The 24,292-nt window shown below is 45.5% G+C and overlaps 9 protein-coding genes across 9 annotated transcripts; 6 read left to right on the forward strand and 3 right to left on the reverse strand.

Moving 5' to 3' along the window:
• Nucleotides 1–907: 907 nt before the first annotated feature.
• VPS13 (membrane morphogenesis protein) lies at nt 908–10,255 on the forward strand (the record flags this gene model as incomplete). Its single annotated transcript, XM_024855689.1, has 2 exons — nt 908–7,763; nt 7,923–10,255. The coding sequence occupies 2 exons, from the start codon at nt 908–910 to the stop codon at nt 10,253–10,255; spliced, it is 9,189 nt and encodes a 3,062-aa protein (XP_024715288.1).
• Nucleotides 10,256–10,379: 124 nt separating this feature from the next.
• Nucleotides 10,380–11,275, reverse strand: FMT1 (methionyl-tRNA formyltransferase; the record flags this gene model as incomplete). The annotated part of the gene is made up of 2 exons (XM_024855690.1): nt 10,380–10,408; nt 10,456–11,275. The coding sequence occupies 2 exons, from the start codon at nt 11,273–11,275 to the stop codon at nt 10,380–10,382; spliced, it is 849 nt and encodes a 282-aa protein (XP_024715289.1).
• A 94-nt stretch (nt 11,276–11,369) lies between these two features.
• C7M61_000239 (uncharacterized protein) lies at nt 11,370–11,906 on the reverse strand (the record flags this gene model as incomplete). The annotated part of the gene is made up of 1 exon (XM_024855691.1): nt 11,370–11,906. One exon carries the CDS (start codon nt 11,904–11,906, stop codon nt 11,370–11,372), a length of 537 nt encoding a protein of 178 aa, XP_024715290.1.
• A 1,067-nt stretch (nt 11,907–12,973) lies between these two features.
• C7M61_000240 (uncharacterized protein) lies at nt 12,974–14,416 on the forward strand (the record flags this gene model as incomplete). The annotated part of the gene is made up of 1 exon (XM_024855692.1): nt 12,974–14,416. One exon carries the CDS (start codon nt 12,974–12,976, stop codon nt 14,414–14,416), a length of 1,443 nt encoding a protein of 480 aa, XP_024715291.1.
• Nucleotides 14,417–14,441: 25 nt separating this feature from the next.
• C7M61_000241 (uncharacterized protein) lies at nt 14,442–15,218 on the forward strand (the record flags this gene model as incomplete). Its single annotated transcript, XM_024855693.1, has 1 exon — nt 14,442–15,218. The coding sequence occupies one exon, from the start codon at nt 14,442–14,444 to the stop codon at nt 15,216–15,218; it is 777 nt and encodes a 258-aa protein (XP_024715292.1).
• An 87-nt stretch (nt 15,219–15,305) lies between these two features.
• On the forward strand, nt 15,306–15,683 carry MED3 (Med3p; the record flags this gene model as incomplete). The annotated part of the gene is made up of 1 exon (XM_024855694.1): nt 15,306–15,683. One exon carries the CDS (start codon nt 15,306–15,308, stop codon nt 15,681–15,683), a length of 378 nt encoding a protein of 125 aa, XP_024715293.1.
• Nucleotides 15,684–16,467: 784 nt separating this feature from the next.
• Nucleotides 16,468–18,573, forward strand: TRP5 (tryptophan synthase; the record flags this gene model as incomplete). Its single annotated transcript, XM_024855695.1, has 1 exon — nt 16,468–18,573. The coding sequence occupies one exon, from the start codon at nt 16,468–16,470 to the stop codon at nt 18,571–18,573; it is 2,106 nt and encodes a 701-aa protein (XP_024715294.1).
• An 82-nt stretch (nt 18,574–18,655) lies between these two features.
• On the reverse strand, nt 18,656–21,211 carry C7M61_000244 (uncharacterized protein; the record flags this gene model as incomplete). The annotated part of the gene is made up of 1 exon (XM_024855696.1): nt 18,656–21,211. The coding sequence occupies one exon, from the start codon at nt 21,209–21,211 to the stop codon at nt 18,656–18,658; it is 2,556 nt and encodes an 851-aa protein (XP_024715295.1).
• Nucleotides 21,212–21,795: 584 nt separating this feature from the next.
• Nucleotides 21,796–24,288, forward strand: CWH41 (Cwh41p; the record flags this gene model as incomplete). Its single annotated transcript, XM_024855697.1, has 1 exon — nt 21,796–24,288. One exon carries the CDS (start codon nt 21,796–21,798, stop codon nt 24,286–24,288), a length of 2,493 nt encoding a protein of 830 aa, XP_024715296.1.
• Nucleotides 24,289–24,292: the final 4 nt, after the last annotated feature.

Here is a 24,292-nt window from a genome sequence, read left to right on the forward strand (position 1 = left end):
GGGCGTAAGGAACCACAGTAGAGGGGGGAATGATACACGATAAGATAAAGTCATGTGCCGTTGGTCAAGTGATGAGTCCGAACCAGGACTTGCCTCGAGGCACGGGGAATCTGCAGAACTAAACAGGAAAAAAAAAGGCCAAATGAGATTTGGGGTAATACGGGGCTCTTCCAGTTCGTCGTTTACTCAAAACTTTCGAATTATTACAGTTTTCCTCTGACCTCTAGTTGTGGTGTTGATATACTTTTGTTGCTTCTCTTAGTACGTGACGGTTGGCTGCGAAATGGCTTGAGGATTGCGGATTTTACTAATCTTACTAAGTACGATAGGATCTCATGAAACAAAACTTACTCTATAAATTCGAAAAATCATAATTACATCAAAAACACATAAAGCCCAGATTCTTCTGACTGTGGCTAATTCGGTGAGGTGGCGCATTCTCCGCTGACTAAAACCCCCTGACTTGACCCCTGCAACGTTAGATCTAGTGTATACATTACCGGAAGGGTAACATGATAAACGCTTCATTCGGTGCAGACATGGACTAAAAAGTGGAATTGACACACACAGTCAGCAACAATAGAAACGAGAAGCCAAAACCCAATAAACTCCATACGGCTGGATCTTCAGTACGGTTCTGCATCATAAGCCCGTGTGCGTATACACTTCCCACTAGTCTTCCATATTATGAACCCATTGAACAATGAGAATATCTTCAGATTCTTAATTCTCTCCTACTATTAAGAGTATCACGTCAAAATTACTATTGTCTGAATTTACATTCACTGGTGATTGACGTGCCAGGTCTTGTCTTACAATTGTATACACAACCACTCGCTAGATTGCTCTATTGATGCTTGTTGGTCCACACAGCAGCACAGCCTTTTTCATCCATTAGTACTAGATCATGTTTGAATCCGTTGTTGCAACATTGTTGAACCGCTTCTTGGGGTCTTACATAGAAAACTTCGATACCAAGCAGCTTAACATAGGAATATGGTCTGGTGACGTTCGCTTGAAGAACTTGAGACTTAAGAAGGAGTCGTTAGACAAATTCAAATTGCCAGTGGATGTCAAGTTTGGCCACTTGGGAGAGCTTACGTTACTGATTCCATGGTCTAATTTGAAAGGAAAGCCAGTAAAGGTGATAATTGAGGACGTGTACCTTCTTGCCTCTCCAATCATCATCAATGACTTTGATGCTGATGAAGACGCTACAAGGGAACAGAAGCTCAAGCAAGAAAAGCTTCAGGACTTGGAAGCATTACAAAGTGCAATTGCCTCCAATCTCAATGCTGCAAAGGGTGACAACCAGGCCGCCAACGAGTCCTTCACCGAAAGCTTGGTCACCAAGATCGTCGACAACTTGCAGGTCACCATCAAGAACATCCATGTTCGCTATGAAGACGAAGGCGTTTTGACAGACTCACCGTACGCATTGGGCCTTACCCTCGATGAATTGTCGGCCGTTTCGACGGATGATCAATGGAAGCCTAGCTTCATCTCGATTACCCAGAGCCTTTCCAGAAAGCTACTCATGCTCAAGAACTTCTCGTGCTACATGAACACGGAAAGCTCCAGCATCTTTTCAGGTACGCCAGACGAGGTTCTTGAGGCTCTTAAATCCACACTTGCGACCAGATCTGAGAAGCAGTACCTTCTCAAACCTGTTTCCGGAGAAGGGCGTCTTACCGTCTACAAAACAGGTGCCACTGAAACGCATCCGCATATAACAACTGAGCTCTTCTTTGATGAGTTTGGCGTTGAGTTCGACAGCAGTCAGTATAGAGACGTGCTTTGGACCGCTTCCAAGCTTCATTGGTACCAAAAGACGTGGAAGTTCCGCAAATACAGACCTAAGGTATCTGTTGAAGAGGATCCAAAAGAGTGGTTCAGATACACAGCAAAGAGCATCCTCGGTGAGATTCACGAGAAAAACTATTGCTGGAGCTGGGATCACTTCAAGAAGAGAAGAGACCAGAGGAAGAAATACATCGGTTTATGGAAACAGAAAGTCCTCAAAAAGACGCTCTCAGCGCTGGACGAAACCATGTTCGAGAAGTTGGAATGGGATCTACCCTACGAGGATATTAGGTTTTACCGCTCATTAGCCAGAAGTGAGATTCGTAAGGAGAAGCTCAATGCTCCTCCCGCAACACCACAGCCAGTATCGCAGGGTGGCTGGATTTCTTCATGGTGGTATGGCAACAAGAGTCAGGAAACTATCGAGGCTCCTAAGTCTGAGGGCGGTTTGAACCTCACTTTGACAGATGAACAGCGCAAAGCCTTATATGAAACTATCGACTTCAACGAAGATGACGCTATCACTGATGCTGTGAATATTCCACGCGATAGGGTTACTGTCGAGGTCTTCATGACCGTCAAAAAAGCCGGCATTTCCTTGAAGCCTGTGAAACATGGCCCTAGCTTGGCAGAAGTGATTGTCGAGGGCTGTAGAACACAGCTCTATCAAAGACCCGACTCTTTTCTTGCTAACTTCCAATTGCAAGAGCTTAAGGTCGAGGATGGGACTTCAAAGACTCTTTACAAACATATTGTCAGCGTTAAGCATGTCCATTCAGATCTTCATCAATCTGTGGAGGAGTTCCATGATGCATCTTCTTCCATAACGTCCCAAAAACAAGATCCGTTCTTCCAAGTATCTTTCGAAAATAATCCATTGGACGGCAGCGCAGACTCAATTCTTCTCGCCAAACTTAATTCCATGACTATTTTCTACAACGCATTCTTTATCGAGGAGATTATCAAATTTTTCAAACCTCCCAAGATACATCTTGACACTATTGGAGCTATAATGAATGCTGCTGAGGCCACGATGGAAGGTATCACCGCGCAAACCAGATTGGGTCTTCAATATGCATTAGAAGAACATAAGACCATCAATGTAAAGCTCGATCTCCAGGCGCCATTGATCATTCTTCCCCTTGATCCTACGAGTTGGAAATCCCCCGTGGCTATATTGGATGCTGGTCACCTTAGCGTCACGAGTAACTTGGTTGATAAAGCAACCATTGAAGAAATCAAGTCGAAAGAGAGCTACGACAAGGAGGACTGGACCACACTCAAAACACTCATGTATGATCAATTTAACCTCCATCTTCAGGATGCGCAGTTCCTCGTGGGTTCTACGATCAAGGATACAATGGAACAGCTTCATACAGAGACTTCAAAACAGTCAGCTGTCATGCTCAATAACTTGGATATCAAACTAAATCTAGGTGTATCAATCATACCCGAAGCTACGAACTTGGCACGGTTCAAAGTTGGTGGAGAAATACCAGAGATCAACATTGCGCTCAACGACTTCCAATACAAAACCATCATGAAGCTTGTGGATGTCCTTATACCAGATCTTTCTGATAATGATGCAGATGACAACAGTGTTTTCCATGCCTTTGGTCAAAAAGGAGAAGAATACAAGCTAGAGGACGTCGAGGAATCTATGAGTACTCTCACAAATGCCAAGAGGCCCGAGAACCCACAACACATGTTTGAAATGGATTTTAAAGTATCAAAGGTGAATATGTCATTGAAGAGATGCAAGGATGCTGTTACATTGGAAGCAGAGCCCTTCCTCAACCTCATCGGAGACACCTTGAGATTTACTTTCTACAAGACTGATTACGATATGCACCTTGACTTGACCTTAATCGACATTGATATTATCGACCATATTGAGAAGTCTGGCGTTCCCGAGTTTGAAAAGTTGGTGTCCTCGAGAAACTTTACGGAAACTGAAGCCGTCAACCGCAAGCAAGAAGAACTTTTCAAAGTTGATCTCACAAGGACTCAAAGAATTGTCGAATTTAAGGGTAATGATATCGAAGTATTTGATTTGGACATAATCGTGGATATGTCTGCCGTGAAGTGTGTGGTTTCAAGAATGTCATACTTGAGCATTCTTAATTTCATGTTGAACACCTTCACCGATCCAAATGCGGAAGAAACACCTGCCGACAAGTTGAAGCACAACGATTACAAAGATGATAGAGTTGCTCCTCAAAAAATCAACGTGAAGGTAAACCTCGATAGTATTATCGTCGTCCTCAACGAGGACGACCTAAAATTGGCCACTTTACAATTGAGCACAGCAAATGTCAAGGTTTTCGTCCTTCCAGAGGCTTTGCAAGTGAGTGGCTGCCTTGGAGCTTTGTCTTTGCACGATGAATCTAACGAGGGCTCACCAAGGGACTCTATTTTCCGTAATTTGATCAATATCGATGGTGACAACTTGGCGGAATTCACTTACAAGACATATGACCCAGCCACCAACAAGGAGCCATTCGATAGCTATATTGAGTTCATTACCGGATCTCTGACCATCAACTTTGCAGAGGATGCCTTCGGAAAAATATTCAACTATCTCAATAAGTTTGCTCAGATGAAGGCCATCTATGATAAGGCTCGAGATGCTGCCATAAACCAGGCAAACCAAATTGATGATGCCATCCGGATAAAGATGAATATTTTGGTCCGGGCGCCCACGGTTCGTTTACCCAAACTCATTGATGTTAGCAAAGACGAGTACGATGTTATAGTTGCTGAACTTGGTGAACTCTACTTAAACAATGAGTTTGTTACCAGAGATTCTTTGGTGTACAACGTGATGTACGCCGGTCTTAGAAACACCAAGGTTACGTCGAGGTTTCATCTTGCTGATGTTGTTCAAGAAAGTCAGATGGTTGAGAAACTAGACATTGGCTTCCAGATTGACTATCTTGAAGAGTTCCAGGCAGACAAGCCTACTTTTAAAGTATCTGGAAACTTACCAGAGCTCGATTTTCATTTGTCTGAGCTTCAGCTTAACTATTTGTTCAATCTCCAAAATAAGGTAAGTTCTGTCTTTATGGCAACCGGCGACGACGACTCTATGGACGAAATTGAAGCCGACGCCGAAAACGCAAATGCTTTAATAGCTCATGATACTTCTATTCAGAGGCAGAAGGATCAAACTTCTTTCGACGGAAAAGAAATTCAGAAATCTGAGCCTAAAGGCTCCGCTCAGAACTCACCAGAGCATATCAAATTTGACGTTGCATTGGAGATTCCACAAATTTCTTTAAGCCTCTACCACAACACGAATGACGTGGCGTCGATCGAAGAAAAGAAACTTGCATTGATGGCGGTCAAGGACTTGAAAGCACTGTTTGTCATGAAGGATGACGAGAATTTTAACTCGGACCTTTCTATTAACGCGTTCACAATTAGCGATGTGAGATCGAATACCTCGAATAAGTATACTGAGGTGATTCCACTGGTTCAAAGTGAGGGCGATCAGTTTAAGCTCAACGCTTCCACAGGATCTACGGGCGTGGCAGATAAGAAGGCTACGACGGTCATGTTAACTATTGAAGAGCCGCAGGTCATCCTAGCTCTTGATTTCATGTTTGGATTGCAAGCATTCGCTACAAAAGGTTTGCAAGTTGAGAGTGTGTCTGCCGCGTTGGAAGCCGAAGATGATGAGTCTGACACTGAAGATTCATTGGAAGGTCGACTCAAAAATGCAGAGAAGGAAGAGGAGCAAACTTTGGCTTCAGCGCTTGGATTTTCTATTAACATCACCAAGCCATCGATTTTGCTTCTTGCTGATTCAACTAAGGAGGATACTGAGGCGATTGTGTTCAAGGTGGAACAAGTTCTTGTGACAAGTCAAAATATTGTTTCACTTGCCGCCGACAGTATAGGCATGTTTGTTACAAGGATGAACGACTTTGAGAAAAATATTCGAATCATCGATGACTTTTCGATTTCGTTCGCCTTAGACGGAAGAGGCTCGACCTCTACATCGTTCTTGACCAACATTCAGCTCTCCATTGACCCCTTGCTCGTTAGACTTTCGTTGCGTGAAGTTCGTTTGGGAATGCGGATTGCCAATAGAGCAAATGAGCTTTACGCAGAGGCAATGGGAACCGATATCGAGAACTCATCTGAGCCAGACCATAGCATAACTGACGACTTCAAGCGCCGTCTTTCACAATATGCGCCAAGTGTGGTATCAGGTTTTTCGAGGGAATCAGCAAAGAGAAGAAGACGTTCACTAACCACCGAAGTGATTGTCAAAGGCGAAGAGTTCAATGCATCTTTTGGTGGTGCCAGATTTGTTCTTATTGGTGATGTTCACGAATTGCCTGTTATTGATGCGAATATCAATCTGTTCGAGACTAAGGTTGTGAATTGGTCTACTGAATTAAGCGCAGAATGTCATCTTGAGCCCTACGTGAACATCTATAACTACGCAAAGTCCACTTGGGAGCCTTTGGTGGAACCATGGCCTGTTTCGATATACGCTTCTAAAGCTATTGATCCCAAGCCAAGTATCATGATAGATGTTGTTTCTAGAAGTATGGCTCAAATCACGGTTTCTTCGAGATCCGTGGCTTTACTTTCCCAAATTTTCTCAGCCATAACTCCTGATGAAGAACACAAGTCCAGAGATGAGGTGACTCCATATATCATTCTTAACCAGACAGGCTATGACCTTGAGCTTTGGACTGATCGAGGCGAAAAGCTGAGAAAAGAAAAGAAGGTATTGAAGGACAAGGAGAAGACTCCATGGTCGTTTGAAGATTGGAGAGTCATTCGTGAGAAGTTGGATACTGACAATGAACAAGATGTTCTTGGGTTGAAAATTCTCGATTCGCCATATGACGAGATCGGCAACATAAATGCAGCTGGAGTGGGCGAGCAGATATTCATGTTAACTCCAGCAATCGAAGGAGTACACAATAGACTTGCTACGGAGATTGTTTTGGGGGACGACAATGTTAAAACTATTATCTTGCGTTCCACTATCAAGGTTCAAAATGACTCTGATTCAGGGATCGCTCTTAAATTTGTTGACGCGGAGAAAGGCCGGGACACTGAACTTGTTGTCGATGCTGGTGACACCAAAGCACTTCCAATTGACATAGTCTTTTCAAGCAAGCTCAAGATCAAACCTTACCTCGAAACTAAATTCAATTGGTCTAATGGGACGTTGGAATGGAGGGACCTCATGAAGCAGGGGACCGCCTTGTCTTGTTCATCAGTGGGAACCGGAGAAACCTCCGTGTTCTACTATCAAGCAGAAGCAAACTACGACGAAGATGAGCCGCTTGCAAGGATCTATCCCCATTTCACTTTAGTGATTTCTGCACCACTTGAGGTTGAGAATTTACTTCCTTTCGATTTCAATTTCAGATTGTACGACAAAAGCAGCAAGAAGGACTGGAGTGGATCTGTGAAGAAGGGTGAAAGCACTTTTGTCCATGTTGTGACTCTTGACGCTCTTCTCTTACTCAGTGTTGAGCCTCTTGATTGTTCATTCGGTAAATCTGAGTTTGCAATTATCAATTCGACAAAGAAGAGTGAGTTCAAACGGGAGGTTCTCATAAACACGCGGAGTGAATCAGGAAGAAACGTACGTTTGAAGATGCATTATCCTAAACATGACGTGAAGAAGAACTTGAAAGTGTCGATCTACAGTCCTTACATCCTTTTGAATAGGACTGGTCAAAGCTTATCAGTTGTGGATAAAGCCAGTCGCCTGAATGTGTTGGAAACCTCAAGCTCCCTTGAAAACATCCCACACATGTTCTCATTTGACAGGGATGGCGAAAGGCTGAACAGAGGCCTTGTGAAGATATCCGACTCTGTTCTCTCTGCTCCTATCAGTTTCGACGCCATTGGTCAGAATATGGGATTGCTGGTGCAGCTTAACCACAAACAGACGGAAATGAACTTCGGTGTATCGATTTCTGAAGGTGAAGGAAGGTATCAGCTTTCAAAGATTGTGACCTTTTCACCTCGATATGTTATCAAAAATGCCATATCAGAACCCCTTTGTTTGGTGGAGAATGGCTCAACAAAACAGATTCTGCTCGACGCCGGTCAACTGATTCCTCTTTACTCACTCCACCGAGTTGAACACAAGAGCATTATGCTTAAATTTGAGAACAACGGAAAAGGCTGGTCTTCCCCATTTGCGATCGATGATGTGGGACAGATCTTTTTGAAGCTCCAGAAGGAGGGCCAGGGGCAATCACTTCTAAAAGTAAATGTCATGACAGAAAATGCCACCATATTTATTCAAGTCGAGAGTGCTCACAACAATTGGCCTTACTCTATCAGAAACTTCACGGATACAGAGCTTTACATTTACCAAGCTAACCCCAATGTCGATCTGAACGGAGAGGTTGTCAAGCGAGACACAGTCTACAAGCCAGTGTATTACAAGGTACCCGGAAAGAGTGTTATGCCTTATGCTTACGACTATCCAAACGCAGTTGTCAAGGAGTTGATTATCAGAACCAGGGGTCGTGAGAGAGCTGTGAACTTAGCCGAGATTGGTAATCTCAAACCGTTTAGATTGCCAGCGACCGAGCGTGACGTACAAAAAATCCTTGATCTCAATGTGGTTGCTGATGGCCCCACCCAGTCGCTTGTGATCTCAGACTACGATCCTGGATTGAGTTTGTACAAGTTGAAAAAGACTGAGACCGCAGGGTCTAGTGCCACTCTTTCCAAACTGCAATTCGAAGTGGATGAGGTTGATGATAACTACTATACCAAGATCTTTACCCGCTTTGAAGGTTTGGGAATTTCTTTGATTAACACAAGATCGCAGGAACTTTGTTATATCACTTTGAGAGGCCTCGAGCTCAGGTACAATGAGTCCGACCTTTATCAAAACTTAAGTTTGAAGTTGAAGTGGGTTCAGATTGATAACCAACTTTACGGCGGCATCTTCCCTATCATTCTTTATCCTACAGTGGTTCCAAAGTCAGGTAAGGAGATGAATAGCCACCCATCGTTTTCAGGATCGATTTGCAAAGTGAAAGATGAGTCCCACGGTGTTGTATTCATCAAGTATGCCACAGTTTTACTCCAAGAAATGACCATGGAACTTGATGAAGATTTCCTCTTTGCTTTGTTGGACTTCTCTAAATTCCCCGGAGCTAGTTGGAATGCGCATGTTGAGGATAAGCTTTGTGATAACAATCTTGAGATTCCTGAACCAACAAAGTTGTCTGACGCAAGTGATATCTACTTTGAGGCTTTGCATTTGCAGCCAACTCTGACACACTTGTCGTTCGTGAGAACAGAGAGAGTTAATGCAGAGGACAGAACCTCATCTCAGAATACGATTATGTTTTTCGTGAATGTCCTTACCATGGCCATTGGTAATATCAACGATGCTCCAATCAAGTTGAACGCATTGTTCATTGAGAACATAAGAGTACCAATTCCTATTTTACTTGAATCTGTTCAAAAGCATTACGGACAATCCTTCTTCTATCAGTTGCACAAGATATTGGGATCTGCTGATTTCTTAGGAAATCCAGTGGGCTTATTCAACAACATTTCGTCGGGTGTGCTTGATATCTTCTACGAACCATATCAGGGTTTCGTTATCAATGATCGCCCTCAAGAATTAGGTATCGGAATTGCAAAGGGTGGCTTAAGTTTCCTCAAGAAGTCTGTCTTTGGCTTCTCGGACTCATTCGCTAAGGTTACAGGCTCCCTCGCCAAGGGTTTGTCGGTAGCAACCATGGATAAGTCCTTCCAGGAGAGAAGAAGATTAAACCAACGCAGGAACAAACCAAAACATGCGTTGTACGGTTTTTCGTCTGGAGCTAATTCCTTCTTTGAGTCCATCTCGTCTGGAGTGACCGGAATTGCAACTGCTCCAGCGGAAGGAGCCGCGAAGGGAGGAGCAAATGGCTTCTTCAAGGGACTTGGCAAGGGTGTCGTTGGTCTCCCCACCAAAACTGCGATTGGATTCTTCGATCTTGCCTCTAATGTGGGCGAGGGTATCAGAAATACCACGACAGTTTTCGACGCAGATGGCTTAGAGAAAGTTCGTCTCCCCAGATACGTCTCCTACGACCAGGTGATTCGTCCATACTCCCAGAGAGAAGCGCAGGGACAGTTCTGGCTTAAGTCCATTGATGGTGGACGCTTCTTCAATGAGACCTACTTGGCACACTTGCTACTTGCCGGAGAAGAGAAAGCGGTGGTGATTACGTTCAAGAGAATCATACTCTTCTCTATCGATTCACTCAAGGTCATTTGGGTGACGAACTTCGACCAGGTTAAGAGCATCGGCTTAGAGAGTACTGGTATTTCTATCAAGCTCAAGGCGAAGGAAGGTCCATTCATACCCATCTCGGAGAAGAAAAACAAGGATTTCTTGTACGCAAGGCTTCGTGTTGCAGTTGAAAAGTTCAATGAGCATGCTAAGGTGATCCAGTAATTAGGATTTATATACAAATTGATTAAGAGTTTGACCCGCCCTCTTCGCTAATCTCTTCATAAACGTCTCAGGGTCTTCATCGCCGCAGAATTGGAATTTTAGTTTCTTAGCTGCAATGGACCCATCAACAGTACGAATAATGAGACTGTTCAGCTGGGGATCGAGAAGGAATTCACCAGGGTTTTGAAGACCATGACAACTATGAGATATGCTAATGTCGTTTATGATAACTTTCTGAAGCTCATGGACCCTTTTCTTTTTCTTCGTGATGTCAACCTCCTTGTAGACATGCAAAGGGCCCAAAGCATCGCTCAAGCGCTTTATTTGCCGTGCTGTTTTGTTCCAGTCTATTTGTGCCATTTTGGGTGTTATTTTAGGTGCCAATGAAGGTGCAAAATGCAGTTGCAACGGCTTAACGGGGTCAGCGTATAAGCCCTTCTCGATAGCAGAAGTAAGCAATTCTGCACCAGCCTCCCCTAAACGCTCTGAAAGGGAAATGAAGTTGTCATCTTCCCGAATTGAGACAGGTTGAGATTGCAGGAGTATCAAGCCGTGATCAAACTTGGTAGGATGTAGCGTCTGAAGCGATACACCTGTCTCCTTCAAGTCATCCATTAATGCATATTGTATTGGCGAAGAGCCTCTGTACATTGGCAACAAGCTCGGGTGGACATTGAGCCCGCCGTATTTCATAGAGTTGAGGAAACCGCCCGGTATTAGCTTACCATACGAAACAGCCACGGCAAGATCGAACTCTTCAGTGTCGAGGATGTCTAGTGTTTGACTCAGTGAGTCCGACCTGAACGTCTGTATACCCCGTTGCTGGGCATATTCGCCAATGGGCACGTCTACCATGTTCTTGAGGTTTCGACCGGTAGGCTTGATAGATCTGGTAATCACCTTGATGGACGAGACAAGCAGCGGGTTCCTTTCATGGAGATCGTATAGTCTGCGTAGGGACGTGACACTGAACTTGTCAGAGCCAAAGAAGGCTATTCGTAGAGCCGGCAGAATTGTCATGGATCACTTTGGATGAAGCTGAATGCGAGCTTGATGCTACTTCTCCAGTGTAGGAATGGCTGCGAAAAACTGGTCGTTTTACCGTTGCGATAGTTCACGTATTATTCGACGTCATTGAAGAGCTATGTAATTTATCAAGCTTGTCAGGATCTTCGTCTGTAACATAAGCTGCTACAAAGCCCTGTTGCAGTGGGAAGTAACCGGATCGGCTACTAGGTGGATCAACCTTAGTTCCACCTCTCGGTCGCCTGGTATGTGCCTCTTCCGGCACTATGAGGCCTTCAGCGACCATTAGTTCATAGGCTTCCTCAGAATTGAGCTCCTCAGTGGATGCAGAGTCGCTTTGTTTGTAGAACCATTTGCCCACCATTACTCTCCTTGGTGCCCTTCTGCCCATAGGGTCTCCGTATATCTTTGCATCTCTTTGAAGGCGACGATTATCGATAAGTCTCTCGATACAGACGTAGATGCCAAGTCCGACGGCTCCCAGCACGAGAAACACAAAGATGATGTAGAAGATCATCAAAAGCAAGGCGAAAAGGCGCTCTGCTTCCTGGAGACTCTCCTCGATTTCCGAGACGGCAGTAACTGTAGCATTGAGGGGGAATTCATCGTATTTTACCAAGGGCATGGGAAGTTGGTATTGTGGTTACAAGAATGGTTGCAAAAAGCTGCGCACCAGGCGAGGGTACCAAAAGCAGGCTGAGGGGAGCTGTCATAAAGAGCGAGGAAGCAAGAAATCTGAACTGTGATTTTACTTCCAAATAAGTGAAGAAGAGGTAGAGGCATCTATATTTTGTAGATTCTCCGAAATCTCTTACTTACAGCTTTCGGTTATTGTTGACGTACAATTGATGGCCGAGTAGATGGCTGCAAACAGCAGAATCACCAATCTAACAGCACACCTGACTGCCAGTGGGACCATTGTTTCAGTGAATACTCTCCAAATTGCAATAATAATCCAAGCAGGTGAAGAGAGCAAAATTTTACGTCAGCTGTTGCTTGGTCCAGACAATACAGTGGTGTCATCCCAATTGCAGATTGACATCCAAGTCGCCCAGACATCCGGCTCCCACAGATCAACGATTTATCGAAAGGCGATTCATTCATGTTTTTCGAATGAAGAAACCAAAAAACTCACCGCCTTCAAACTATAAATCGCCGTTTGAAGTGAGTCAGCGAGGCTGTAATGTAGCGCCTGAAGGCCACAGCTGATCGACGCATAACTCTCTTAAACCGCCTGAAACTGCGCATCCACCCGAACCAGGCAGTGCAAAAAATTCCGTAGTTTTCCTCAGTGAAGGAGGGAGCTTGACGAAGTTTTGACTTTTTAAAAGATGTTTCTTTATAGGTTCTTGAAATTGACTCTTCTGCGCTGCCACAATGCTCTCCTGATGTCTGGCGACTGTTCCTGAAAATTACGACTCGCGTTGCGGTACACTGCAGACTCACTGGGTCAAACTTTATGCCCTAGCACCTTATAGACTTTCCTATTTTCAAAATTCAACGTCAATCTCTCGAATGCAGCTAACAAAAGACCCCCTCTTTAAAAAATATCTCTCATCTGTTACTTTAGTTTTTTTTTGTCTGCAACTTTTATCCTGAACACACCCCCCTCTCCAGATCGTCTCCGTCCCGAGGTGAGAATACACCTCACTAAATCAGCGCGACCCACCTACTTCACCCAATGCATCAATAATGCCTTCTACAATCACAAAGTCGCTCGTTCTCCTCCTGTGTACCTTTTTGGGCCTTGTTTGCGGTACCTTGTATCTATACTCGTCTTACTCGCCCCAGTTGGCCCAAAGACTCAACTACCTGGCTACAGACTCTTCCTTGATAGCACTCTGTGGATCACTAGGTGTTGCCGTGACGGGACCCGTGGCTGGAGTTGTTGTCGACCGCAAGGGATACTCGGTCAGTTTGTTCATAGGCGGAACTTCCATCTGTTTGGCGTATTATGGCCTCAAACGGCAATACTCCCAGGCCTTGTCCAGCTTATGGTACCTGTGCTTCTTGCTATTTAGCGTGGGACTGGGGTCCACCTTCATCAATTCAGCATGCCTCAAATGCTGTGCCGTGCTGTTTCCCAATATCAGAGGCGTGGCCACGTCGCTCCCTTTGGCATTGTACGGCTTGTCGGCGATGTTTTACTCCGTCGTCGCGTCCGTGTACTATCCCGGTGATACCTCGGGCTTTCTCGGCTTCTTGATTTTGTCTGTGGGCGTGATAACCGTCATCTGCTCGCCGCAATTGATGCTTTGTGACTTTAGAGACTTGCTGCCGAAGCGCCACAGAGCCAGCAACTCCGAGATCATCCAATTGACTACGATCGGACAAAAAATTGACTCTGAGCCAATCAAGTACCACGGCCTCCATCATAATTCAGAGCTCTCCGGTTTCGAGTTGCTACGAAACCCCCGCTTTTGGCTCCTTTTCATTGCCACTGGCGCTTTTGCATCGCTAGGCCAAATGTACATCTACACCGTCGGCTATATGGTCAAGGCATTGGTCACCAACACGTTCACGACGCCGGTTGACCCTACTGCAGAGTACGTCCCCATGGAGGTCGTCATCCAGCAGGAACAGCAGGTTCAAGTGGGCCTTTTGTCTGTCGCCAATTGTGTGGGCCGCCTTCTGGCCGGCATTTTAGGTGACATTATTAGTCAGAGTTTCAGGAAACCCCGTGGATGGCTTTTGTTTATCCCCGGCATCGGCCTTGTGGCAACACAGATCATGGGCTTGAGTATCACCGATCCGCATAATCTAGAGTGGGCCTCCATGCTTCAGGGCTTTTTCTACGGTTTCACGTTTTGCATAATGCCAATTATCGTCGGAGATGTTTTCGGAATGGAGAACTTCTCAGGAAACTGGGGTCTCGTGGGAATGTCCCCGATCGTCCCTTCCTTCTTCTTCACCAACCACTTTGGTAAGGTTTACGACAGACACACTGTCATGTCCGAATTGGGGGTGACAGTTTGCAGTCTTGGCAACGGTTGCTACAGACAGGTGTACAAGCTCACATTAGGCGTCAGCGTTTTGGCAATTCTTGTTGTGGCGACATTTAATTTTGGCGAACGCTACCTTGCAAGCCGCTCTCTATACCAGAAACGAGCCGGCATCAAGCCCGAGAAGCAGTAGCGCGACTGATGCACACTACCGGTACATGTCCAAGAAGTATGTACCTCCAAACCGGAGGGCCAAGTCCGGTCCACAATCAGAGCCTGATAAAAAAAAGGAGAGAAAGGAAAGGTTTAACAAACCTCAAAAGCTGGATTATGGCTACGTGTCGCGGGGCGAGGAGAACAAGCTTCAAAAAGATGCTTCCGCCCGTGAGACCTACTTCAGCGACATCAAAAAGATGGACCGCAAGAAGCCGGATCTTATCCTAGACTCTCTCAGAAAGCTACGAGAGGCAATGCTTCATTTGACATTGGACAACTTCACCAAGGAAGTGTATATGTACTCTTTCGAGTTCGGAGCCAGCGTCGGCAAGTATCAGACGTATGTGCCATGCGGGCAGTTTCTTCTACGAACTAACCTAATGACTAAAGAAGAGACGGCTTCGGTGGCCGCTATAATGACGCTACATATCTCTCACTGCAATCATGACAGTGGTAGAGCATGGCTGCTATATTTCCGCCATTTCAGCAGACAAGATCCTTTGTACGCCGTGCTCGAGGCATGGGATCTTGACGATTATGTAACATGGATGCAGCTATTTCGAAACGAAAAAGACGAACCCAGAAAGCAGGTGATGGAGCTCGGGTCTGGCAAGATGATGCGCCACATGGCCAAGTGTCTCACAGTGCTGTATTTCACAATGGCCGCCGACGAAATGGCTCAGCTCATCAACAGCGATCTAGATCGCTTCATTGAACAGTACAAACTCGGCTGGACCGTTGAAAAAGGAATAGTCACCCTACGCAGTAGAAATAGATAATGTTAGACGCCAAGGCAATATAGTTGTGCGGGTTCCCACATTCGCGACATCTCTAACTCTCCACTTTTAAAGGTACTCTCCACCACCATGAGTGATTTGTCCGGGCCGATTAAAATAGACGACATCGCAAGCGGGCGGATCGATAGTAAAGCTATCTTTGACGAGCTCGAGCGACTCAAAGCCGAAGTCAACATCCTAAGAAATGACATGTCCTTGTTTCTCAAGCAGCTAGCCTCCATTCCCGAGAAACACAGCCAACAAGAATACCAGAATGCCCTTCAACAACGGCTCACACAGGTTCAAAACACCATCAAGGAATACTGTGCTCGGTACAACCGCCTACTTCCTATCATTAACTTGTCTCAGATCAAACTAGGGCAGGAACCCGAGACTAATGCCAAGGCGAACGGCCTGCCGAAGAAACAGAACGCTTCACCGCAGAAGAACGGCCAGAGAAAGGGCTGAATGAAGAGCCCAAAAGTACGATGTTTCTAAGCTTAAACTGTGGTATACTGCGATATATCAACAAGGGTTGCGAACGCACGGTTATGATTGAGCCTTGTCTCGAGATTGTTGACTGCTTTTATTATCTTTTGAGAGGTTCTCCACTCGGTTCCATATCAAGGCTCGAAATATCCTCGCTTGCATTTTGACGACCCGTCACAGCTTAAGGTCATTGAGATCGATGGCAACTACAAAGAACACAATAGACGCTTCAATTCGCTTTCAAGTACGAAAGGCTCTTGAATGTGCCAGGGATCTCTTCATGAAGGTCGTTTCAGCTTCCTTCAATGGGCAGCTAGCTGGATTTCAACACTTAGATATGACCTACAAGATTCAGCTGTCACTTTCAACCGCTATTCGACAAGACTCGTTTCAGATACAGATGAAGGTTATGATTTATCTGTTCAACAAGCAAAATTAGCATCCCTGTTGACAGTCTATCATACCAACCTTCACCTCTTGACGGATGCGCATGCCTGCCGCTTTTCTTTTGCGGACGTCCGTTAGAACCTCAAATGGACCAGCACCCAATTTTGGTTAAACCGATACTCCAAACATTTCACATAGGTATCAGGCTCTCTGAATTTCGAGATATTCAAAATTCTATTTTTGCCCCACATTTCGCCAAAGGGTTACCCTGAACTGACTCATTGACAAGATAACGATCATGTATATAAGACTGCTGTGCTGCGCTCGAAGCTCATTCTTGATTTTTCAATCAGATCTATCAGTTTAGCTCTACACAATGTCTGCTTTATTGAAAGAAACTTTTGCCAGATGCAAAAAAGAGGGTAGAAACGCCTTGGTCAACTTTATCACGGCCGGTTACCCCTCTGTGGAAGATACTATTCCTATCTTGAAGGGAATGCAGAAGGGTGGTGTAGACATCATTGAATTGGGTGTTCCTTTCTCCGACCCAATTGCTGATGGTCCTACTATCCAGGCTGCCAACACCCAGGCCTTGGAGAACGGCATGACTGTTCCTAAGTGTTTGGAGATGGTTGCGCAAGCCAGAAAGGAAGGTGTCACCGTTCCAATCATTTTGATGGGATACTACAACCCTATCATGAAGTACGGCGAGGAGAAGATGGTTGAGGACTCCGCTAGAGCCGGTGCCAATGGCTACATTGTGGTTGATTTGCCTCCTGAAGAAGCTATCAAGTTCAGAACTACCTGCTCCAAGTACGGTATGAGTTACGTTCCTTTGGTTGCACCAGCTACCAGTGATGCTCGTTTGGAAGTTTTGGGAGGCATTGCTGACTCTTTTATCTATGTGGTTTCTCGTATGGGTACCACTGGTGCCGCTCAGGAAGTTTCTCTGAGTATCTCAGAGTTGTGCAACCGTGTGAAAAAGTTCTCTGGCGATACTCCTTTGGCTGTTGGCTTTGGTGTTAGTACTAGAGAGCACTTCTTGACCGTTGGTGCAGCAGCAGAAGGTGTCGTTATTGGATCCAAGATCATCACCCTTTTGGGAAGCTCCAAGCCAGGTGAGAGAGGTGAGGTCGCATACAAATACGTTCGCTCCATCTTGGGCGAGGACTTCAACGGAACTGCTCCAGCAGACTTCAAGCCTTACAGCGCCCCAACAGACATTAATGCCCCAAAGCCACTTTTGGAGGAAGATCACAAATACAACTCTAGATTCGGTGATTTTGGTGGCCAATACGTTCCTGAGGCCTTGCACACATGTTTGGCCGAATTGGAGAGAGGTTTTGAGTCTGCTGTTGCTGATCCAGGATTCTGGGAAGAGTTCAGATCATTATACTCCTACATTGGTAGACCATCGAGTCTACACAAGGCTGACAGATTGACTGAGCACGCTGGTGGTGCTCAAATCTGGTTGAAGAGAGAAGACCTTAACCACACTGGTTCTCACAAGATCAACAATGCTTTGGCTCAAGTACTTATTGCCAAGAGATTGGGCAAGAAGAGAATTATCGCCGAGACTGGTGCCGGTCAGCACGGTGTTGCTACCGCAACTGCTTGTGCCAAGTTCGGTTTGGAATGTTGTGTTTTCATGGGTGCTGAGGATGTGAAGCGTCAAGCTCTTAACGTTTTCAGAATGCGTATTTTGGGAGCCAAGTGCGTGGCTGTTACCAACGGTACACAGACTCTTAGAGACGCCACCTCCGAAGCTTTCAGATACTGGGTTTCTAACTTGGAATCTACTCACTACGTCGTTGGTTCCGCCATCGGTCCTCACCCATACCCTACCCTTGTCAGAACTTTCCAAAGTGTGATTGGTAGAGAGGCCAAGGAACAGTTCAAGGAGTTGAACGAGGGCCGTTTGCCTGATGCCGTTGTTGCCTGTGTGGGTGGTGGCTCTAATGCTACCGGTATGTTCTCGCCATTCGAGCACGACACCTCCGTGAGGATGTTGGGTGTCGAAGCTGGTGGTGATGGTTTGGATACTGAGCGTCACTCTGCCACCTTGACTGCCGGTATTCCAGGTGTCTTCCACGGTGTGAGAACCTACGTTTTACAGGACTCTGACGGACAAGTTCACGACACTCACTCCGTGTCTGCTGGTTTGGACTACCCCGGTGTTGGCCCTGAGTTGGCCTACTGGAAGAACAGTGGTCGTGCTGACTTTGTTGCTGCCACCGATGCCCAGGCTTTGGAAGGTTTCAGATTGTTGTCTCAACTTGAGGGTATCATTCCTGCTTTGGAGTCTTCTCATGCCGTCTACGGTGCTGTCCAGCTTGCGAAGACGATGTCTAAGGATCAGCACATCATCATTAACGTCTCCGGTAGAGGTGATAAGGATGTCCAGAGTGTGGCAAAGGCTTTGCCTGAATTGGGTGAGAAGATTGGCTGGGACTTGAGATTCGAGGACGACCCATCTAAGTAAGCATACGAGGTACGATCTTAAAAAAAGAATAAATATAAGTCTAATGATTATCTATAATGTATAATACAAGTGTGAAAATAAGTTATGCAAAACCACCCTTCCTCTTCTTCTTCTTTTGACTGGCGCCCTGTGAGCCGGGCCGCTTGAGTTTTTGGGAGAGCCTCGATGTAGCTGGTCTAGCTTGCGAGGATGATGGTTGTGACAGCATGATTTCAGGAATCTCTTGCGAACTACCAGGCTGTGGTGATTGAGAAAGCTGAGTAGACTGAGATGCTGCCGATTCTTGTGTCAATTGAGATGCTTGTGATGTGAGCTGGGACATATGCTGTGAATTTTGAGTGAGTGCCCGATGCAAAAGTCCTCTCTTCTTCGTATCAACTGTGGGTGGAGCAGATTTGGCTCTTACCTTTGGTATTTGGATGTCCCAATCGTCAAACATTGATGTGAGTTCAGAGCTGCAGCCTTTGAGGTCCTCCCGGTATACATCCTGTAAGCGAGACTCAATGTCGTCGTTGGACACTTTGTAAAAACTATTGGCCAAGATCATTGCTGCTTGGCTAACATTCGGATGCTCTGGATAGGTCTCTTCAAGAGACTTTTGAAGTTGTTGAACGGAATCACAGTTAGCGAGAGCCATCCCTTTCAACATGCGCCTCATATCCTTCTGAAGTTTGACACCGCATGACTCGTAAAAATCATTAAGTTGCTCGATCATCGAATCAAACTCTTCCATATCGTCGATAGTGATGGGCAAGCAATCAGCAATGGCAGATATGGGTGTGTATTTCGAAAGGTAGTCATCAGAACTCTTGCCAGATCCATTCGATACTTCTGTCCCATCTGTCCTCTCGGGAGAATCTTCTTCAATACGAAGTCGTTTCTTTATATCATGGCCAAGTCTGAAGGCATAGTTCTGAACGAGGGGTACATTGTCAGACTTTTCGTCTTCCCAGATCTCCTCGTTCTCGTTAGTCATTCGATTGGATGTGGAAAATGAGTGAAAGGCGTTCGTAGCTTCAGCTATCGAAATCATGTTGAAAATATCTTTCGAAACAGTTTCATCGTCAGGCGAGTCAGATGGACAGCTCTGAGAAGCTTCAGCGATAGAAAGTGATTTCACACCATGTAGACTCGAAAACTGGATTCCTGAGGCTGTAGCCTGAAATTCACAATACGTCAGCTTGTCTCTTCCATCGTAAACTATCCTATCAAACATAATGTAGCTGCACGTGTCATCGGTTTGAATGCAGCTTGGATCATTGAGAAGAGCCGGCTTCCCGTTGTGAAATCCGAATGTGTATATCATAGCCAATGGAGTGTTCTTGGAAAAGACTGAACATATGAACAGGTCCTTCTCTTCAGCCTCGCAAACATGAAGCTTCAATGAGGAGTCCTCATTATCTAGGTAGTGCTTCCACGAGACGAGTCTTTTGAAGGGAACTTCCACTCCGAGTTTAAGGAATATTATTTCTCTCGACGTGAGAAGAAAAGCATATCCCAGATGACTTTTAATGTCCCAAATGTTTGCCCACAGATTTGATGTAATAAGTTTTTGAACGGGAATCGAGGATTTGCGATTGAGGCGAAAAATGGTCGCCTCGTTCCGACTAAAGGCAATTAGTGATTCAGATTTGGGAGCCCAGCAGATGCTTTTCCACGATGATGTATCTTCTAGATCGGATATAGCGAGGGGAATCTCGTTACCTGGTTTTGCGGAGGGGATATTCTGATGGGCCAACTTGATCGTCCAGGTTTTGGTATTTAGGCGCCAGATCGACAAATTACCACGGACATCTATAATTGAAAATGAGTGCTTGTCGGTGGGTGAGAATTCGATATGGGCAAGGTCATGTTCTGTGAATTCGTGCAGTTTAATGGAACACGGTAAAACGTCAAAGACAGGGGCTTTTGTGTGTGGATCGTTTTGCCATGAGAATCTGACGAAATGTACCTTTGAGCTGGAGCGAATGGCAATAATAGGAAGCAATGGCGAGACCTGGATCTGAAGGATTCTATGAGGGAATTTGCAAGACGCGTAGTTTGTTCTACCTTGAAGTGGAGCAGGTAGATATAGGTTGCTGGATTCACCAGAGTCTTCCGCTGTGACCTTTTTGTTCTGCGGTAGAATCGGAGCAATTCGGAGTTGTGTGTTGTTGTCACCACAGACATAAACCACGGCCTTGATGTTCACCACACTGTTCTTGGTGCTGGGAACGACTTTATGGCCGTCAAGGTCCACTGGGGTTGCAAAAACGCCAGTGCCAAAATTCACCAAAACCATATGGTCACCCTCGGTGGGATCATGAGCAATCAGCTCGTTTAAAGGCGCCAGTTCTGCCACAAGTGCTTCCGTTAGTTCATCTGGAGCGTATATCGTAGAGTGAGATTTGCTTCTCCACCAAGACATGGAGGTGGCTGCAGAATCGTCTTTCTCATCCGTAGGAGTCGGTAGGTTCCAAGAAGAGTTCTTGATTGGACGTAACACAGGGCCTCGATCTCGTAGTCGAGGGAAGTGGAGCTTAGGTTGGAATGAAGGCAGCTCCTCCAGTGAAGAAGACACCTCCTCCGCAGCCACCACTCCATTACCCTGGATGCCATAAGCAAGCTGCACACCCAACAGGTGTTTGCTTGGCCACATTATCGGCACGAATCTTTGAAGATCACGGAGTTGGTTTGGTAGTAGTAGTAACGTACAGTACGATGAGATGGAGCATTGGTGAGATGGACGTGAGTCAATCAATGGAAGATTAGTTATGCATTCGGATGTGATTTATTCAAAATAGCGTGAAGAAGTCGAAAAGGATTCAATATTTGGAATATTCTGGAAAGCATTGTTGAGGGTATTATGGAATTCACGGTATGGCTGCGAATAGACCGTAGGTGCGTAGTATCGCTAATGGGTTGATCAGATCAGAGAAGGATACAAACAATGAAATCTTTTAGAAAATCCAGCAAATCTTGATTTTGATAAAAATGGAGCAGCTTTCATGAATTCACGCTCTGAAATTTTTGAAAGGCCAAATCCATCTTTCCTTGTATCTCATACTAATGGAGTCTTGCATTGGCATTCGCAGTATTGTCTACCTTCCACCGAGGCCTCTTATTGAACCGGTAACTTCTTCGATACACCAAGCCGTTCCCATCCCCAAAGACCCGTCAATTACATCATATTAATTGGTGCAAAAGCCGAAATCTCATCAGAAGCAGCTCAATCAAAGAACCATGCTTCAGGCCAAATTCTGCGCTCTATTGGCCTTCTTCATAGTGGCAGTATTTTCCACACAAGATTTCAACGAGTTCGACATTCTTAGAGACCTGCCATTGAATGAGCTTCCTGAAGGCTCCTACGAGAGACTATCATACGACTCGTTACTATGGGGACCGTACAACTCAGGCCGTTACTTGGGAATCAGACCAAGACTCCCCGAGTCGCTTCTTTCGGGACTCATGTGGTTCAATGCCGATGAACAATTGGGTGTAAGCCGTCTCCGTGACTTTTATGAGCAGGGTGACAACATGGCTAGAGCGAACTGGGTGCAATTCGATCCACGTTTGGGAGGAAGACAAGTAATCAGCGACAACGATTGCCATATTGATCTCACGATTGATTTCGTCAAGAGTGACAATGGTCGCAATTGGGCAGTGAAAGTCAAGCTGACTCCTCATAAGGGCCACGAAAACGTGAAAACCTCTTTTGTTTGGTGGTCTGGACTTCAAGGCGAGAGGAAGAGCGATGGAATCAAGCCTGAGAACGAGGGAGTATTGAAGTTTGATACTCCTCACAACGATGCTGGATACAAGGGAACCGTTGATCTCTCTGGATTTTCTGACGACTTAGGCTTGTTTGAGATCAAGATCAATGATGGTGGTCCCGGAACTTCCAACAAACATCCTGGTCTGCCCAAGGGTACATTGAGGGAACTCAACCCCAAGAGAACACACCACATGAGTTTGCGTGTACCAAATCAAAACGTTTGGCAATCAAGAGGCATCTTCATGACCCTTTTGAAGGATTCTGTCCAAGATATCATTACCACTTACGAGCAGGATGCAGACAGATTCCCACCTCACGTCGTCTACATTCTTCGTAACATGAATAACTATGAGGGCAACTTGCACTTTGTTCAAAAGGTGTACGAAGGTGCCTCCGAATTTGATGTCATCTACACAGACGTCACATCCCCTCCAACCGAGAAGATCACCTTCGACAACATCAATAACAAGATTGACGAAGTCCTTCTGAAGGTCAATACAAACTTTAAGAAAAACTTCGACATCCTGAAGTTCCTGAAAAAACAGCAAGAGTTTGGCCAAGAGATGCTCTCTGGTCTTTTGGGTGGCCTTTCGTACTTCCATGGCGATCATCTTGTTGATAGAAAATCCATCGTCGACAACGACGAGTTTGCAGTTGACGAGAACGATGGTACAGAATTACCAAAACTTGAGGGGGAATTGGAGGGCCCATTCGAGCTCTTCACGCTTGTCCCATCTCGTCCATTCTTTCCAAGAGGGTTCTACTGGGATGAAGGTTTCCACCTCCTTCCTCTTTTAAAATACGATTCCGACTTAGCATTGGAGATTATCAAATCCTGGTTCAACCTCATTGACGACGACGGCTGGATTGCTAGAGAACAGATCTTGGGAGCGGAATCCAGATCCAGGGTTCCTGAGGCCTTCCAGGTTCAGAGTCCTGCCATCGTTAACCCACCAACATTGATGCTTGCATTCACATACCTCTTGGAGAATTCTCAGAAAACGAAGCTCGATGAAGCCGTGAACTTAGACGCAGAAGATTTGAAGGATAACATCGGCAACATTGTCTTGAATAACCATGAGCTCCTCGCCAATTACACTCGCCAAATCTATCCTAAACTCAAGTCGCATTTTGAGATGTTCAGAAGAACTCAACGTGGATCTATTGAGGAGTTTAACCGTGGTCCTAACCCAGAGGCTTATAGATGGAGAGGTAGAACCGTGACACACAGCCTCGCCTCCGGTATCGATGACTATCCTAGACCACTTCCTTTGGACGTTGCAGAGCTTAATGTCGATCTTTTGTGCTGGATGGGTGTCATGACTAGATCTATCAAGATGATTGCCGAAGTACTCGAGTTGCATGAGGACCAGGAGCAATTCGCCCAGATTGAATCCGACATTATCGCAAATGTGGAGGCACTTCACTGGTCAGAGGAGGATAAGGCCTACTGTGACGTCTCTGTCGATGACGATGATGAAAACGTATACGTCTGTCACAAGGGATATATCTCGCTTTTCCCATTCATGACGAGGATGATTCCAGTTGAACATGTCGACAAGATTGAGCATGTTGTGGATCAAATCACAGACCCTGAGGAGCTCTGGTCAGACTTTGGTATCAGATCGCTTTCGAAGTCCGACGAGTACTACAGAACTGGAGAAAACTACTGGAAATCACCTGTCTGGATCAACATCAACTACTTGGTTCTCGAAAGCTTACAACACTACCATGAAGTCACCAAGCCTCATGCAAGTGCACAGCTCAAGAAGAAGATTGAGCGGGCTTACTCCGAACTTCGTGAAAATCTCATAAAGAACGTATTCAAGCAATGGGAGAACACCGGTTTCGTGTGGGAGTCGTACGACGACGAGAGCGGTGAAAATAAAGGAGCAAAGAACTTCTTGGGCTGGACCTCAACCATCTTGATTATCATGGAGATGCCCGAAAAATTAACATAGATAT

This window comes from Candidozyma pseudohaemuli (genome assembly GCF_003013735.1).
Source record: "Candidozyma pseudohaemuli strain B12108 chromosome Unknown scaffold00001, whole genome shotgun sequence".
In the NCBI taxonomy this organism is placed as follows: Eukaryota; Fungi; Ascomycota; class Pichiomycetes; order Serinales; family Metschnikowiaceae; genus Candidozyma; species Candidozyma pseudohaemuli.